Genomic DNA, 15,896 nt, shown 5'->3' with positions numbered 1-15,896 from the left:
TGATGATGATCGATTTTTGTTTCCTTCGAGTACTCGATCTGTTTCTTCAGCATCTAACGTAGTCACCACTTTCTTTTTCATCGTGCAACCTAACCTGCCATGCACAATGTCCTTGACTGATGCTTCGTTGAGTTGTTCACTGACCTCTATTCCTACATATGCTCCAGACTCCCCCTTTTCAGATAATAATACCACCAGCTTGGGTCATGACTCCGACACTTCCTCTCCCACAGTAGAACTTACTATTACTATGGTTGATCCTTTTCCATAGCCTGGTAATACGCACTCCATGGTCACTCGGTCGAAGGCCAGCATTTTTAAGCCAGAAGTGTTAACGGTTGAGTTTCATGAATGAGAACCACGTATTGTTGATGAAGCCTTTGCTAGTAAGGAGTGGAAAATGGCCGCTCAGGAAGAGTATGATGCTTTAATTTGTAATCGCACTTGGTATTTGGTTCCCTTACCACCGAGTCAGTAGGTGATTGGTTGCAAATGGTTGTTTAAAATCAAATGGAATCCTAATGGCATAGTAGCTCGCCAGATGTAACGCCTCAAAAAATTGATTGAATGACCGTTAGAATCTGTCGTAATTAAATCTCTGTATCTATGGTTCTATGCTCTTGTTATGTGATTGAGGTCAGGAGTTCGAGTCGTATCTTGAAAGTTTTGTTATTCAATTTTAACTAAACTCTACCTTTAGACTACTAACTTAAATTTAATTATGTGTAGACCTGTGTCAAGAATGAGCCTGCTGGTCACTAGTTAAGCATCTACCTATTCTCTGGTTACGTGTTCGAGTCTCAGTGTTAGTGTTATAAAATTTTTTCTAAATGCCAGGATGGGGCTGGTAGTTAGTGAATAATTTAACGTCAAATCCTTTCGCTTTCCCTTTCCCTTTTTTGTTTTTTTTCTTTATTTTCTTATTTATTTCCTGTTTTCTTTTCTACTCCCTCTTTCAATTGAGTTATTTTTATTGCATTCGGTAAGTGATTGTCAAAGTATTTATGGATCCTAAGTTGTTTGGAGCATTGTTAGAAGATTTCTGTGTAAGTTCTGCTAAGTTTGTTGGTTTCCATTTGCATAATTAAATTGGGATTTCTCTAACTGCTGTGTGTAAACATGCTGTTAATTAATCGTTAATCATTTCCTTAGACGTGAACACGGAGGAGTGTAATCCTTTACGTGCTGTTACGAAATAGTTTGACTGATTGTCAGTAAACGTTCATTGTTAGAAGTTTCGTTTTGATTTTCTCGACATAATTAGTTGAGTATTAATGTATGCGTTATCTTGTAGTTTTAGTAGTTTGATTGGTTACTGAATGGTTAAATTAGGTTTTGGGTATTCTCTGCGTTGTTTCTCGTCAAATCGAGACTAGGTGCGAACTAAAAACCCTGTTTTTTTGAATTTTGAACGCTAAAAAATGTGGCAATCGACGACACATGGTCATGTGCCAGGCCGTGTGGTAGATTGTGTGAGCCACACGACCATGTACCAGGCTGTGTGGTTGGTCGTGTAACACACTATTCATCGAATTCGAGCCACACAGGTAAGGGACATGAGCGTGTGTCCAGGCCGTGTGTGGCTATGTTACTGCAAGGTTCACACGGTCAAAGGACACAAGCATGTGTCTAGGGCGTGTAACTCACTAAGATGAGAATAAGGACCACAAAGCCAAAGACATGGACATGTGCCCAGGCCGTGTAAGACAGACGGGCAAAGAAACAGGTGTGTGTTTAGGCCGTGTAACTCACTGTTTACAATTTAGACGCACATATGCAAATGACACAGACGAGTGTTAGGCTGTGTGAGACACACAGGCTAGGACATGGGCATGTTTCCAGGCTATGTGACTCACTGTTTACAATTTAAAACCACACGGGCAGATGAGACGGGCGTGTGTCAGGTTGTGGGAGCCACACAGGCAAGCACATGGGCGTATGTCAGGCCATTGGAGCCACACGGGCAAGCACACGGGTGTGTACAAGGCCATGTAGTGTATAATAAGATCTGAACCTTATTTTTGAGGTAGTGAGTTTTTTTTAACACGAGCACTAATATCTATAATGTATTTATGATCTAAATTTGATTATATGAGGACTATCTAATGCTCTGGATCGAAATTTGGATTATATAAATGTATATGTACTGTGATGACTATTAATGATGCTGATATTTATTATCTATTTATGAATTGATTCAGAATATTGAACACATGTTGATATTTGTAATCTGCATTTGCATGGGTTGGGATATTGTGAAGGAAGAAATAATCTGCTCTGAATCAGTGGCTAATGCATGATGCATATATATTAATCTGGCGCTTTGTCACATTCCGGTCTAGCATCTAGTCTGCATCTCTGTAAACGTGTCAGACATATACTTTTTGGTGTGTAGGGTTAGTTGGGAATTAAACGCCCTTAACGGTATGTTTGGATGGTTAGAGTTGGTGTGTAGCAGATGGGGGTAGGAAAAACTACATATGTATCTGATATGTCCTGTATCTGAAACTGGAATTGCTTCTGTTCTCTAACAGAATCTTAAGATTCAAGAATTTTCTTATAAATGTGCTTTAATTGATTGGATGACTTTTATACACTGGGTTCACAACTCATTTCGTTATTGATTGGATTTTACGTGGTTCCTAGACTTGAACGAGTCGGTGCTGCGGGAGCTCGGTCCACCAGATTATCTTTTCTTTGAAACTTTCTATTAGTAATTTTAACTTTCTCTGATATTATGATGTTTAGGAAAACTAAGTAGTTGGTTAATTACTGTGATAGTTATAAATTGTTAAAAAATTTCATTGTGATTGCGCTTTTAAATGTGGTTTTTCTATTATCAATAATGTAACTCTCTGGACTTGGTCTGGACATCGAGGTCGAGTTTAAGGTGTTACATTTAGTGGTATCAGAGGCAGGTTAGGCAACACTCGGACTGTGTTTGGGCTCATAATGTGTGATAAAGAGTAGTTAAGTGAAAATATTATATCTGAGTTAATATGGAAACTGAAACATTAGTAAATGACTGAGCCTCTAACGTCGAACCTATAAGTATTTCTGTTCTATTATATGTTTAACTGAAACACTATAGTATGTAACTATTATCTGGTTAAATGCATTGATGTGAACTAGTTAGATTATTCTGTTGGAATCCCGAATTGATATGTGCACTCTAACATTGCAGATAGATTACTAATATTAGTTTGTGTGGTATTTGTGAACGTAGAAATCGTGGGCGTCAAAGAGAAGCTCAAGTAGAGTCATCCTCTATGGGTGGTATGCCCAACCTGGAGACTAGTGAGTCAGTTGGTACTCCCATTGCTGAAACGGAGTCCCAAACTCCGACGGCTAGGGACAACGCATTGTCCAAGTCCATGATTCAGGCATTGGAGAAGTTTGTCGGGACCCATACTGATCGGGAGGCCATGGGTCGGTTACTAAACGACTTCGGTCGAATGGGGCTCAATTATTTAGGGGCATCATTGGAATCACCCCTACTATCGCTGAGTATTTGCTCAAGGCCACCGAACGTATCATGACTGACATTGATTGCACTTCCAATCAGAAATTGAGAGGTGCTGTGTCCCTACTTCGGGATTAGGCTTACTAGTGGTGGTTGATGGTTGAGTAATGTGCTCAGCCCAAACATGTTAATAGAGATTATTTCAAGAATGCCTTCCAAAGTAAGTATGGGGGGGCGAGTTATGTGGAGGCTTGCTGATTCGAGTTTATGAGTTTAGTTCAGGGTGACCGATCTGTGGTTGAGTATGAAGCCAAGGTTCTGCGATTGAGTAGGTATGCACGGGCTCTAGTAGCGTCTGACTATGGTAAGTGTGTGAGATTTGAGGAAGGGTTGCGAGATGGTCTGTGGGTTCTGATAGCTCCTTAAAGGGAGAGGATTTTTGCATCTTTGATTGATAAAGCAATGATTGTGGAAGAGGTAAAGCGTAACGAGTGCGAGTGGCGTGACCGCGAAAGGGATCGGAGTAAGATTAAGAGGGATTCGGGTCCCTCTGGTTTTGGACAATGCCCTAAGAAATGAGTGAGATTGGATAGGACCCTAAGGCCCAAGACACCAGCTATAGTGAAAGAAATTTAGCTCTATAGTGATTGTGGGAAGCACCATATGAGCAAGTGTTGGAGAAAGTTAGGAGCATGTCTCCGTTGTAGGTAGATGGAGCATCAAGTTAGGGATTGTCCCCGTCGACCAAATTAGGTGCCAGCTGCGGCACAGACTCCAACCCCGAGTTTTGGTCAGCCTCTAAGAGTGGTTCAGTAACCACCTAGGGGTCGTGGTACTGGTAGAGGGTGTAATGGTTCGGGGAGAGGACAAAGAGCACCAAGTAGTGGTGCAGGGCAGATTAAGGCTCGATAGTCGGTACTGGTTTATACTGCGAGGTGCAGCAAGGATAGTGATAATACAGACGTCATAGTAGGTACATTCTTTATAAATTCTGTTCTGTACTGTGCTCTCCTTGATATTGGATCTACTTACTTGTATATAGCTAGTGTTGTTTCTGCAAATCTGGGTATAACTGCCAAAAATACTACTAGAGAGTTTTTTGTGATTAGTCCTTTGGATCAGTCAGTTTAGGTCAATAGAATATACAGACGAGTACCCTTTGAGATTCAAGTTATGGTATTCCCGGTTGATCTAATAGAGTTACCTTTCAATGAATTTGATTTATTTCTGGGGATGGATAGGCTCCTAGAGTATCGGGTCAGTCTAGATTGCACAACTACTAGAGCCTCTCTGAAAATGGATGAGAATGATGAGGTTGTTATGGTTGCTGAGCGTCAAGACAACCTCTCTAATGTAATCTCCACTCTTATGGCTGACAAGTTAGTCCGAAAGGGGTGTGAGGCATACCTTGCCTTTGTATTTGATTCTATCCCTACAAAACTTTCTGTGGGAGATATTCGCACTGTGAGGGAATTCCTGAATGTCTTTCTCATGGAATTTCTTAGAGTACCTCCTGATAGAGAGGTGTATTTTAGTATTGATCTGTTACCAGGTACTACTCTGGTGTCTATTGCTGCCTACCGTATGGCACCGAAGGAGCTAGTCGAGCTAAAAGCGCAGCTTTAGGAACTTTCTGATAGGGGTTTCATCCGACTGAGTATGTCTTCGTGAGGGCACTGGTGTTATTTGTTAAGAAGAAAGATAGATTGATGAGAATGTACATAGATTACCGGTAGTTGAACAAGCTGGCAATCAAGAATAAGTACCCGCTACTAAGGATTAACGACTTGTTTGACCAATTTCGAGGGGCATCTGTTTTCTCCAAAACTGACCTATGCTCTGGTTACCATCAACTCAAGGTTAAAGAGAATGATGTGTATGAAATCGCCTTTAAGACTCGTTATAGACACTACGAGTTCCCAATGATGCCTTTTGAGCTAACGAATACCTTGACGACATTCATAGACTTAATGAACCGGGTGTTCCAACCATATTTGGATCAATTTGTAGTGGTTTTTATCAACGTCATCCTGATTTATTCTAAGACTGAGGCTCAGCATGATAATCACCTATGTATTGTACTCTAAATACTCTGAGAAATATAGTTGTATGCTAAGTTCAGTAAGTGCGAGTTTTAGTTATAGGAAGTTACTATTTTGGGTCATGTGGTAACTGTGGAAGGGATCTGAGTTGATCCATAGAAAATAGAAGCTATAGTTGAGTGGAAGAAACCAAAAAATATGCCTGATCTTCGTAGTTTCCTAGGTTTAGTCAGTTACCACTGAAGGTTCATCGAGGGATTCTCTCTGATTGCATCACCTTTGATGAAGCTAATGCGTAAAAACGCAGTGTTTGTTTGGTCTAAGGCACAACAATCTAGCTTTGATAAGCTCAAAATTCATTCTAACACAAGCTCTTGTTCTAGTTCAACTGGAATCAGGCCGGGAATTTGTGGTATATAGTGATGTAACGCACGTCAGGCTAGGATTTTTTCTGATGCAAGACGGTAAAATGGATGCTTTTGTGTCACGACAGTTTAAGACACCCAAGGGAAACTACCCTACACACGATCTTGAGCTGGTTGCGGTTGTGTTTACCCTAAAGATGTGGAGGCACTCATTCTATGATGAGAGGTGTATCATTTACAACGATCACAAGAGTCTCAAATATCTGTTAACTCAAAAGGAGCTAATCTTCGTCAGCATAGGTGGGTTGAGTTACTTAAGGATTATGAATGCTCGATAGAATATCATCCGAGTAAGGCTAATGGGGCAGTTGATGGTCTTAGCCATAGAGTGATAACTGATCTGAGAGCAATGTTAGCTCGTCTGAGTCTAGTTGAGAATGGTGGACTGTTAGCTGAATTGTAGGTAAAACTGACTTGGTTTGAGCAGATTCAGGTTAAACAATAGTGCGATGAGTCTTTGGTGCAGCGACTGCAATAGATTGGTTCGAGTGAAACTTCAGATTTTAGTTTGAACAATGACAAAGTTCTGTGCTTCAGGGGTCGGATTTGTGTGCCTAATGATAAGGAGTTGAGGCAATCGATCTTGCAGGAGGTGCATAGTAGCCCTTATGCTATGCATCCTGGTGGAAATAAAATGTATCGAGACCTCCAAGAATTCTTTTTGTGGCCTAGACAGAAACGAGAAGTGGTTGCTTTTGTGTCCCACTTTCTGACGTGCCAAAAGGTTAAGGCTGAACATCAGTTGTTATCAGGTTTGCTTCAGCAATTTAAGATCCCTCAATGGAAGGGGAAGCGTGTAACGATAGGTTTTGTTAAGGGTTTGCCTTTAACCCCCACTAAGAAAGAGTCAGTTTGGGTCATCATTGAATGGTTGAGGAAATCCCTTCATTTCATTCCTATTAGAACAAATTATTCACTACAGAAGTTAGCTAAACTGTATATTGTTGAAATTGTGAGGCTGCACAGAATTCTAGTCTCAATTATCTCTGAGAGAGATTCGTGATTCACATCTTAGTTTTGGAAGAAGCTTTATGAGGCTTTAGGCACCCAACTTGATTTCAATACTACGTATCATCCTTTGACTGATGGACAGTTTGAGCGAGTCATTCAGGTTCTAGAGGATATGCTTCAGGGTTGTGTAATAGATTTTTAGGGTAGTTGGGAAGATTACCTACCGCTGGTTGAGTTTGCATACAATAACAACTTCTAATCTAGTATTCAGATGTTACCCTATGAGGCTTTGTATGGTCGTAGATGTCGTACTACTTTGTGTTGGATTGAGTTAAGTGAATGTTGAATATTGGGCCCCGAGCTAGTTTCTGAATCTGAGAATACTATTAGGTTGATCTATGACTGTCTTAAAGCCGTTTCTAATCGACAGAAATCTTATGCTAATTTAAAAAGAAAGGACACTGAGTTTTCTGTAGGAGATCAGGTGTTCCTAAAAGTGTCACTGTTGAAAAAGGTTCTCCGATTTGGACGCAAGGGAAAGCTAAGCTCGAGGTTCATTGGACCTTAACATATTCTAAAACGTGTCAAGCCCGTTGCATATCAATTGGAATTACTGCCAGAATTGGAACGAATTCATAATGTATTCCACATCTCAATGCTGAGACGGTATCGGTCTGATCCACCACACATTGTTCCCGTTGACGAGATCAAGCTACGAACGAAACTAAATTTTAAGGAGGAACCTATCTAGATTCTAGATCATGACGTTAATGTATTGAGGAAGAAAACTATTCCTCTAGTTAAGGTTCTGTGGCAGAATCATGGCACTGAGGAAGCCACGGGAAAACGCAAAAAATCGATTCAACGGAAGTATCCGCATCTGTTTGAATTATGTAATTTCGAGGCTGAAATTTCTTTTAGGGGGAGATAGTTGTAACACCCCAAAAATTTGATTGAATGATAGGTAAAATCCATTGTAATTAAATCTCTATAGCTGTGGTTTTGTACTCTACTTATGTGATAGAGGTCAAGAGTTCGAGTTGTATCTTGGAAGTTTTGTTATTAAATTTTAAGTAATCTCTACCTTTGGACAGCTACCTTAAATTTAATCCTATGTAGACCTGTGTCAAGAATGACCTTGTTGGTTCAGTGGTTAAGCATTTTCCTATTCTCTGGTTACGTGTTCGAGTCTCAAAGTTAGTGTTATAAAAATTTTGCTAAATGCTAGGATGGGGCTGGTAGTTAATTAATAATTTTAACGTCAAATCCTTTCTCTTTTTTTTCATTATTTTCTTCTTTCTTTTCCTCTTTTCTTTTTCTGTTTCCTCTTTCAATTGAGTTGTTTTTATTGCATTCGGTAAGTGATTGTTGAAGTATTTAAGGATCCTAAGTTGTTCGCAGAGTTGTTAGAAGATTTCTATGTAAGTTCTGCGAAGTTTGTTGGTTTTCATTTGCGTAGTTAAATTGGGATTTCTGTAACTGTTATGTGTCAACACGTTGTTAATTAATCGTTGATCTTTTCCTTAGACCTGAACACGGAGGAGAGTAATCCTTTTCGTGCTGTTATGAACTAGTTAGGCTGATTGTCGGTAAGCGTTCATTGTTAGAAGTTTCGTGTCGATTTTCTCGACATAATTGGTTAAGTATTAATGTACGTGTTACCTTGTCGTTTTAGTCGTTTGATTGGTTACTGAATGGTTAAATTAGGTTCGGGTATTCACTGTGTTATTTTCTCGTCAAATCGAGACTGGGTGTGTACCAAAAACCCAAAAAATGTGGCCATCGACAGCACACGACCGTGTGGTAGGCCCTGTGCCAGGCCCTGTGGTTGGTCATGTAACTCACTGTTCATCGAATTCGAGCCACACGTGCAAGTGACACGGGTGTGTGTCCAGGCTGTATGTGGCTATGTTAGTGTAGGGTTCACACGGGCAAAGGACACGGGCATGTGTCTAGGCCGTTTAACTCATTGAGATGAGAATAAGGACCATGCGGCAAAAGACACGGGCAAGTCAAGACACATGCGTGTGTCCAGGCCGTGTAACTTACTGTTTACGATTTAGAAGCACACGGGCAGATGACACGGACGAGTGTTAGGCTGTGTGAGACACAAGAGCAAGGGCACAAGCATGTGTCCAAGCCGTGTGACTCACTGTTTACGGTTTATAACCACACAGCCAGATAACACGTGTGTGTGTCATGCCGTGGGAACCACAGGGGCAAGGACACAAGCGTGTGCCAGGCTGTGTGGCATATAAATAAGATCTGGACCTTATATTTGAGGCCATGAGTGTTGTCTAACATGAGCACTGACATCCACAATGTATTGATGATCTAAATTTGATTATACGAGGACTATTTGATTCTCTAAGACTGAGATTTGGATTATATAAATGTATATGTACTGTGATGACTATTAATGATATTGCTCAGTATTATCTATTTATGAATTGAATCGAAATGACTGAACACATGTCAGTATTTTTAATCTGCATTTGCATGCGTTGGGATATTGTGAAGGAAGAAGTAAGCTGCTCTGGATCAGTGGCTAAGGCATGATGCATAATATGAATCTGGCGCTTTGTAGCATTTTGATCTAGCAACTACTCTACATCTCTGTAAATGTGTCAGACAGACACTTTATGGTGTGTAGGGTTGGTTGGGCATTAGACATCCTTAACGGTGTTTTGAGATGGCTAGAGTTGGTGTGTAGAGGATGGGGTAGAAATTGCTTCTGTTCCTAACTGAATCTTGGGATGGCTAGAGTTGATCTGTCCTGTATCTAAGACTGGAATTGCTTCTGTTCTCTAACTGAATCTTGAGATTCAAGAATTTTCTTATAAATGTGTTTTAATTGATTGGATGACTTTTATGCACTGGGTTCACAACTTTTTTTTGTTATTGATTAGATTTCAAGTGGTTCCAAGACTTGAACGGGTTAGCGCCGCGAGAGCTCAGTCCATCAGATTATCTTTTCTTTAAAACTTTCTATTAGTAATTGCAGCTTTCTCTGATATTATGATGTTTAGGCAAACTAAATAGTTGGTTAATTGCTATGATAGTTATAAATTGTTAAACAATTTCATTGTGATTGCGTTTTTAAATGTGGTTTTTCTATAATTAACAATGTAACTCTCTGGACTTGGTCTGGACGTCTAGGCCAGGTTTAAGGTGTTACATCAAAAAGGACGGATAGTCACAAAAGGGTGTTCATAGGTTCTCGGATGTGATTTTCGTGAAACGTTCAATCCTGTAGTCAAATTGGGCACGATTCGCAGTATTTTGTCTATTTTGGTCACTCAACGATAGTTCTTACGACAAGTTGATATGAATAATGCCTTTTCAAATGGTGAGTTGACTGAATAGGTATATATGCAGCAACCTTTTGAGTATGTTCAAACTGGTGAAAATGGGCAACCCCTTGTATGTCGTCTAAATAAAGCTTTGTATGGTCTTCGAAAAGCTCCGAGGGCATGGTTCGATAAATTGAAAGCATTTCTTGTCTCTATTGATTTTGTGCTCTCCAAATCTGATGCTTCCTTATTCATTCATATCACTAATGAGTATCGTATGTATGTTTTGGTGTATGTTGATGACATCATTATTACAGGTGACTCTTCCCTCGAAATTGATACGTTTGTCCATCAACTTCACACTGAGTTCTCGCTCAAAGACATAGGATCTCTTCACTATTTTTTGGGTGTTGAGGTCACTTGTTCGTCGACCGATGGTCTTCATCTTTGTCAACGAAAGTACATCCTTAACTTACTGGACCGTTGTCATATGGACAATGCTAAAGGCATCCATACACCCATGATTAGCTTGTCTCCTCTTTCTAAACATGTAGGAACTCCTCTTGATGATCCTCGTGAATACCAAAGTATTGCTAGATCATTACACTATGTGGTCTTCACTCGACTTGACATCACATATGCTTTTAATTGTACCTGTCAGTTTATGCACGTTCCAACCGATTTCCACTTTGTGGCGATCAAACGCATCTTGCGTTATCTTTGTGCCACTATTGACTACGATTTGCATATATGACCTTCCAAGAGGTTGTCTCTAGTCGGATATGCTGATGCAAATTGGGGTTCAGATTTTGAAAATCGTCGACCCACCACCAGGTATTGTGTATATTTTAGTGGGAATCCAATCTCGTGGCACTCCAAGAAACAACAAGTGGTGTCCCGGTTAATAGTTGAAGTCAAGTATCAGGGGTTGGCTGCTGCAGCTACTGACATCACATGGTTAGAGTCTTTGCTATGGGAACTTCAGCTTGAGTCTGATGATAAACCGACCATTTGGTGCGATGACTCCAGTACAGTAGTGGTTGTGGCCAATCCCGTCCTTCATTTAAAGTTTAAACATGTTGAGCTCGATTTGTTTTTTTTCAAAAGAAGGTTGCTGATGGGTCTCTTGTTGTTGGTCAGGTACCAACATGTGATTAGGTTGTTGATATCCTTACCAAACCGTTGTCTTCTTCTCATTTTTTTCGTCTCTGACAGCTTTTTCGGGTCTCGATGTTGCATTAGTTGGGTGAATGTTAGAGATAGTTAGCTCCAAATGAATTTGTTAAATAGTTTGTAGCAGTTATTTTTCTTTGTATGATTATAAATATACTACTCATGTACTCATCAAATCAAGCAAATAATTCTCAACATTATTCAAAGCTAGTTTGTATCAGTTAGTTCTAGTCAATATACCATTCTTTCAGTCTTAAATACCTATATTGCCCACCAAAAGAGATACCTCGACTATTTCCATAAAGATTTGTCGATATAAGATATGGTGATCGATTTTTATAGATTAAAACATATTTGAGTTTTTTAAAATTTTTTATTTTGTAGTTGATATAGGGTTAAAATCTGTGGATAAACTCAAACTTTAGAATTTATTTTTCCATTTTTATCTTCATATACTAACAATTTCCAACTAATTTTTTTATAATTTTAAAATTTTGAAATATTTGTCGGTAAAATTTTATGGTAGCGTTGATATAAGTGTATAATAAGAGAGGAGGAAGGAGGAAAATGTGGTAGTGCTAAGGAGGCCTATTTACCTAATTAGGTCGAGAGTTAGAGAAGAGAGGTGAGGTGAGGGAGGAGGAGTAAGAGAGCAAGGGAGATTGAGTGCAACTAAAGGTTTAGGGTTTCTTAGAAGGACAAAATGAGAGATCCTTTCTTCATCATTCTACAACTTATTTACAGGGAGGGAGGTCTCGTGTCCAGTAATGCCACGTCACCAACGAATCTAGGACATGATGATCATGTAGTTGCTCAAGTGGCAAGACTGTTGTACGTGGATTTTCGTCAGGTGTGGTACAACTTTGATATTTTCCATACTGAGATAGTATAAGGTTGTTATGTTTAGTGATCCATTGATGGTTCCTTCTTGGAGGTGAGCGTGTCCACACTAAAAGCAGGTGGCTCAAAGGACAAGGAGATCGGGTGGTGGTCATAGGGTGACTAGTCAGATGATGTAAAATGGGGGACTATTCGGGTGATCTTCAAATGGGAAGCTGACCAAGTAATGTAAGGTGAAGGGTCATTCGTGGACGCCTCTCAAGTTTATTCTCATAATGCCACGTGTCCATGCCCGATAGAGGTATAATAAGTAGTAATATTAAATTTATTTAATAAAAATTAAAAGTTAAATTTAATTACATAGTAGTAGTAAATTTTTAAAGGGTAAACTACAAAAATAGTTACTCATGAATGATTTAATTACATTTCGATCACCTAACTTTAATTTGTAATGAAATGGTTACTAATGTTATCAATTTGTAACATTTTGTTCAATAAGCTATTAACTATCATTAACGACATAAGAATAAGTTGATGTGACACGTTAAATATAATTTTAAAGAAAAATTTAAGTCAAATTGCATATCCGGTCCTATACTTTCTTTTTTCACAATTTAGTTATTTTTCTATTATTTCCTTTTAACTTTTTTGTCATTTTTCCCTCTTTCCTTTTTAGTTTCTTTTAGTTCTTTTAAACTACCATTTAACTTGAGTTTGAGAATTTTCAGTTTAAAAATCTTAAATTTTATCACAACAGTAGAAGGTTCTCTTGAACAAAAAAAGAAACCCATGAAAGCATTACTAATAGATATGTTGAGTTAAAATGAGAGTCCACTGAAGGATTTAAAGCACTAATCAAATTATCTAGCAACCAACCCAAGAAGATTGATGAGTTGGTAATTCTTAATTGCGAGGGTGATCTTTACATATAGGGAAGAAAGGAAATTGAAGTCTCATAGTTGTTTGGGTAAACTATTTGCTCATAGTCTTTCCAGTTAGGGAAGATGTACAGTCAGATGATGTTCTGAAGAATCTAAATAAAGAAGAAGAACAAGGATAAGTTGGTGGCTAAAGATGTTGTTGTTCCCCAATCGAGTTGAGGAGCTCGAAAATTTAATTTCTAATAGTTTTATGGGTTGCGATCAATTTAATAAAATGGAGGGGCTTGTGCTATGGAACTTGTGATTTCAACATAAGGAAAAGTACATTTCGTTTCCTATAATTATATTTCTCTCAAATTAGATCTCTTACAAAGAGATATTATTTATTTTTTTTGTGATAGTTTGTTAGAGTAGCGATGTTTAATTAATCGGTTTGGTTAATACTTAAATTGAATTATCATTAATTTAATTAATTGAAAATTTGAATTTATTAATCGAATCAAAATAATTTCGATTAATTTATTTGATTAAGCGAGTTAATCGAAATTTTTACTTTTCTTTTATTCAAACAAGTTTAAAATATGACAAAGAAAACTAAGAAATGTTATTTTCTTTCTTTATTTAAATAAGTTTAAAAGAAGACTATGTTTATATTTTTAAATTCTATTTACCATATACATATTCAATGACAATTTTTTAATTTTGTTAAATATCTAATTTAATTTATTTTTCTTAATATTTTGGCTCATTATATGAATATTTATAAGCCTATCCTTTTATATATTGGACTTGTCTAAAACAAATTGGATTTAACTATAATATATTGAATTTATAGTCATAGCCATGCACATATATACATGACATTATTATTAATTTGGTTTAATCCAATTTTTCGATCAATTATCCAGTTCCGGATCAAATTAAAAAATAATCAGAATTTCAAACAACCTTTAACTGATTTTTGGTTGAATTAAATTCAATGGATGACTGATTATTCAAACTTGGAACACCACTCACCCATCCCAATGTATGGTACTAATTGGAGGCGCTACCAGAGCACTTTCCATGCATAAATGGCTCAGTTTCTAGTGGTGTCAGAAATTGCGGTTTTGGAATCTTATTTTCGTAAATTGAGCCTATAAATATTAAATAGGGATATTTATGGAGTTAATATATTGATATATTAAAATTTGATTAAGTAATTTAACTGAAAATGTGGTTAATTAAGGCCCAAGGATTAAACTGTAAAAGTCCAATCGCTATAGATTTTTAATTAATAAAAGGCATGAGGATGTCATTATGTAAGATTAAAATAATTAATCATGATTAATTACAAATTAACCATACTTTATAAGTGAAATTAAGTAGAGAAAGCCATCATCTTCTCCATTTCATGATCGTCCACCATAGCCAAGGAAAAGAAGAAAGCTTCAAACCTATTTTAACATTCGACCATTAATTACAAGTAAGTCCCTAGCCATTTTTAATTGATTTTTATAGATTTTTTTTATCATGGGAGCTTAATTAAGTTAGCCCATGAATCGATTTGTTCAATTGGTAAAATTTTAATAAGTTTCCATTGTTGAGAATGGATGAATTAGGTATGAAATCGATAGAAATTAAGCTTAGGATTAAGAACAAGATTAAATTGTAAAGCATAACAAGCTTGATTTTAAGCTTTGTTATATTAGGACCAAATTGAACAAAACACAAACTTGTTATGAAAGTTGTGGTAGGAATAGGAAGTAGAAGGTCCCCTAATGAATAAATGTGAAATCGAAATTTAATCCAAAGCTCTATACCAAAAGTTATGTTGTCCCAGGTTTAGGGACTAAATTGAATAAATTAAAAAATATGCATGATTTGGTATTTGGATGTGAATTGGTTGGAAATTTATAGTTTTGTGTGTTTTGTGATTGTACGTAGCTAACATCGATAGTGAGGCTTCGTGAGGGAAAGGAAAAGTGAAAGTTATCAACGAGTGACTCGAAAACTCTGGTTTGTACTTTTATGATACATGATCATATTGATTGTTTGCAGTTACATGTTAATTGCATGAGGAAATGTCAAGGTGAGTTTATTGTGATTTTGAATTGTTGTGTTGAATTTGATATGAAATTTCGAAATAAAGGAATAAAATGAATAGAAAGAAAAATGACATGAAATACATGAAATATGATATGTGATATGGAAATTGAGTAGAAAAAATGTTATATAACATGAAATTTATGGAATTTGATAATGAAAAGAAATTGTGATTATGAACTTGATTGTGAATTGACATATGTATTGAATTGCAAAATGTAATTGAACATTAGTACCCTTTTAATTAGTCGGGTTGAATCAGATATAGTTGGCATGCCATAGCATTGGATTGTGTACAGGTTTATGCACTTATGTGCCAAGATGCACCTCGTGTGCCAGGATGCGCTTCATGCGCGAGGATGTGCTTTGTGCGCTAATATGCACTATATGTTCTAGTTCTTTTTACTTCAATTTATTTAATGATACACCTTGGTGCCAGTTTGGTGTGTTGGTTGGACAATCCGTATATCCGTTCGAGTCTGAGTTAGGTTAATAGGAGTTATATATTGTAAATTTGATATGGGATGTCAAAAATGAAATTGGTAATGTTATGGAATTGATTACATATATTTATTTGGATTATGAATTGTAAAAACCATGTAACCCATCATGCGAATTAGTTGAAAAAAGCCCTACAGGCCAAGATCAGTGTGAATGAGTCGACAGTCTCCAGTAAAAGGAAATTGAGTAATTTGTAAATGGTTGAATGATCTAAAATAAATTGGGATTGAATCTCATAATTT

The 15,896-nt window shown here is 37.4% G+C and overlaps 1 protein-coding gene across 1 annotated transcript; it reads left to right on the top strand.

The window, feature by feature from the left end:
- The first annotated feature begins 5,974 nt into the window (after nucleotides 1-5,974).
- LOC105763379 (uncharacterized) lies at nucleotides 5,975-6,933 on the top strand. The gene is made up of 3 exons (XM_012581615.1): nucleotides 5,975-6,096; nucleotides 6,171-6,329; nucleotides 6,468-6,933. The coding sequence occupies exons 1-3, from the start codon at nucleotides 5,975-5,977 to the stop codon at nucleotides 6,931-6,933; spliced, it is 747 nt and encodes a 248-aa protein (XP_012437069.1).
- The last annotated feature ends 8,963 nt before the right edge of the window (nucleotides 6,934-15,896 follow it).

Source organism: Gossypium raimondii, chromosome 7, assembly GCF_025698545.1.
Source record: "Gossypium raimondii isolate GPD5lz chromosome 7, ASM2569854v1, whole genome shotgun sequence".
NCBI classification, from domain to species: Eukaryota; Viridiplantae; Streptophyta; class Magnoliopsida; order Malvales; family Malvaceae; genus Gossypium; species Gossypium raimondii.
This window is presented reverse-complemented; position numbering and strand designations above follow the sequence as displayed.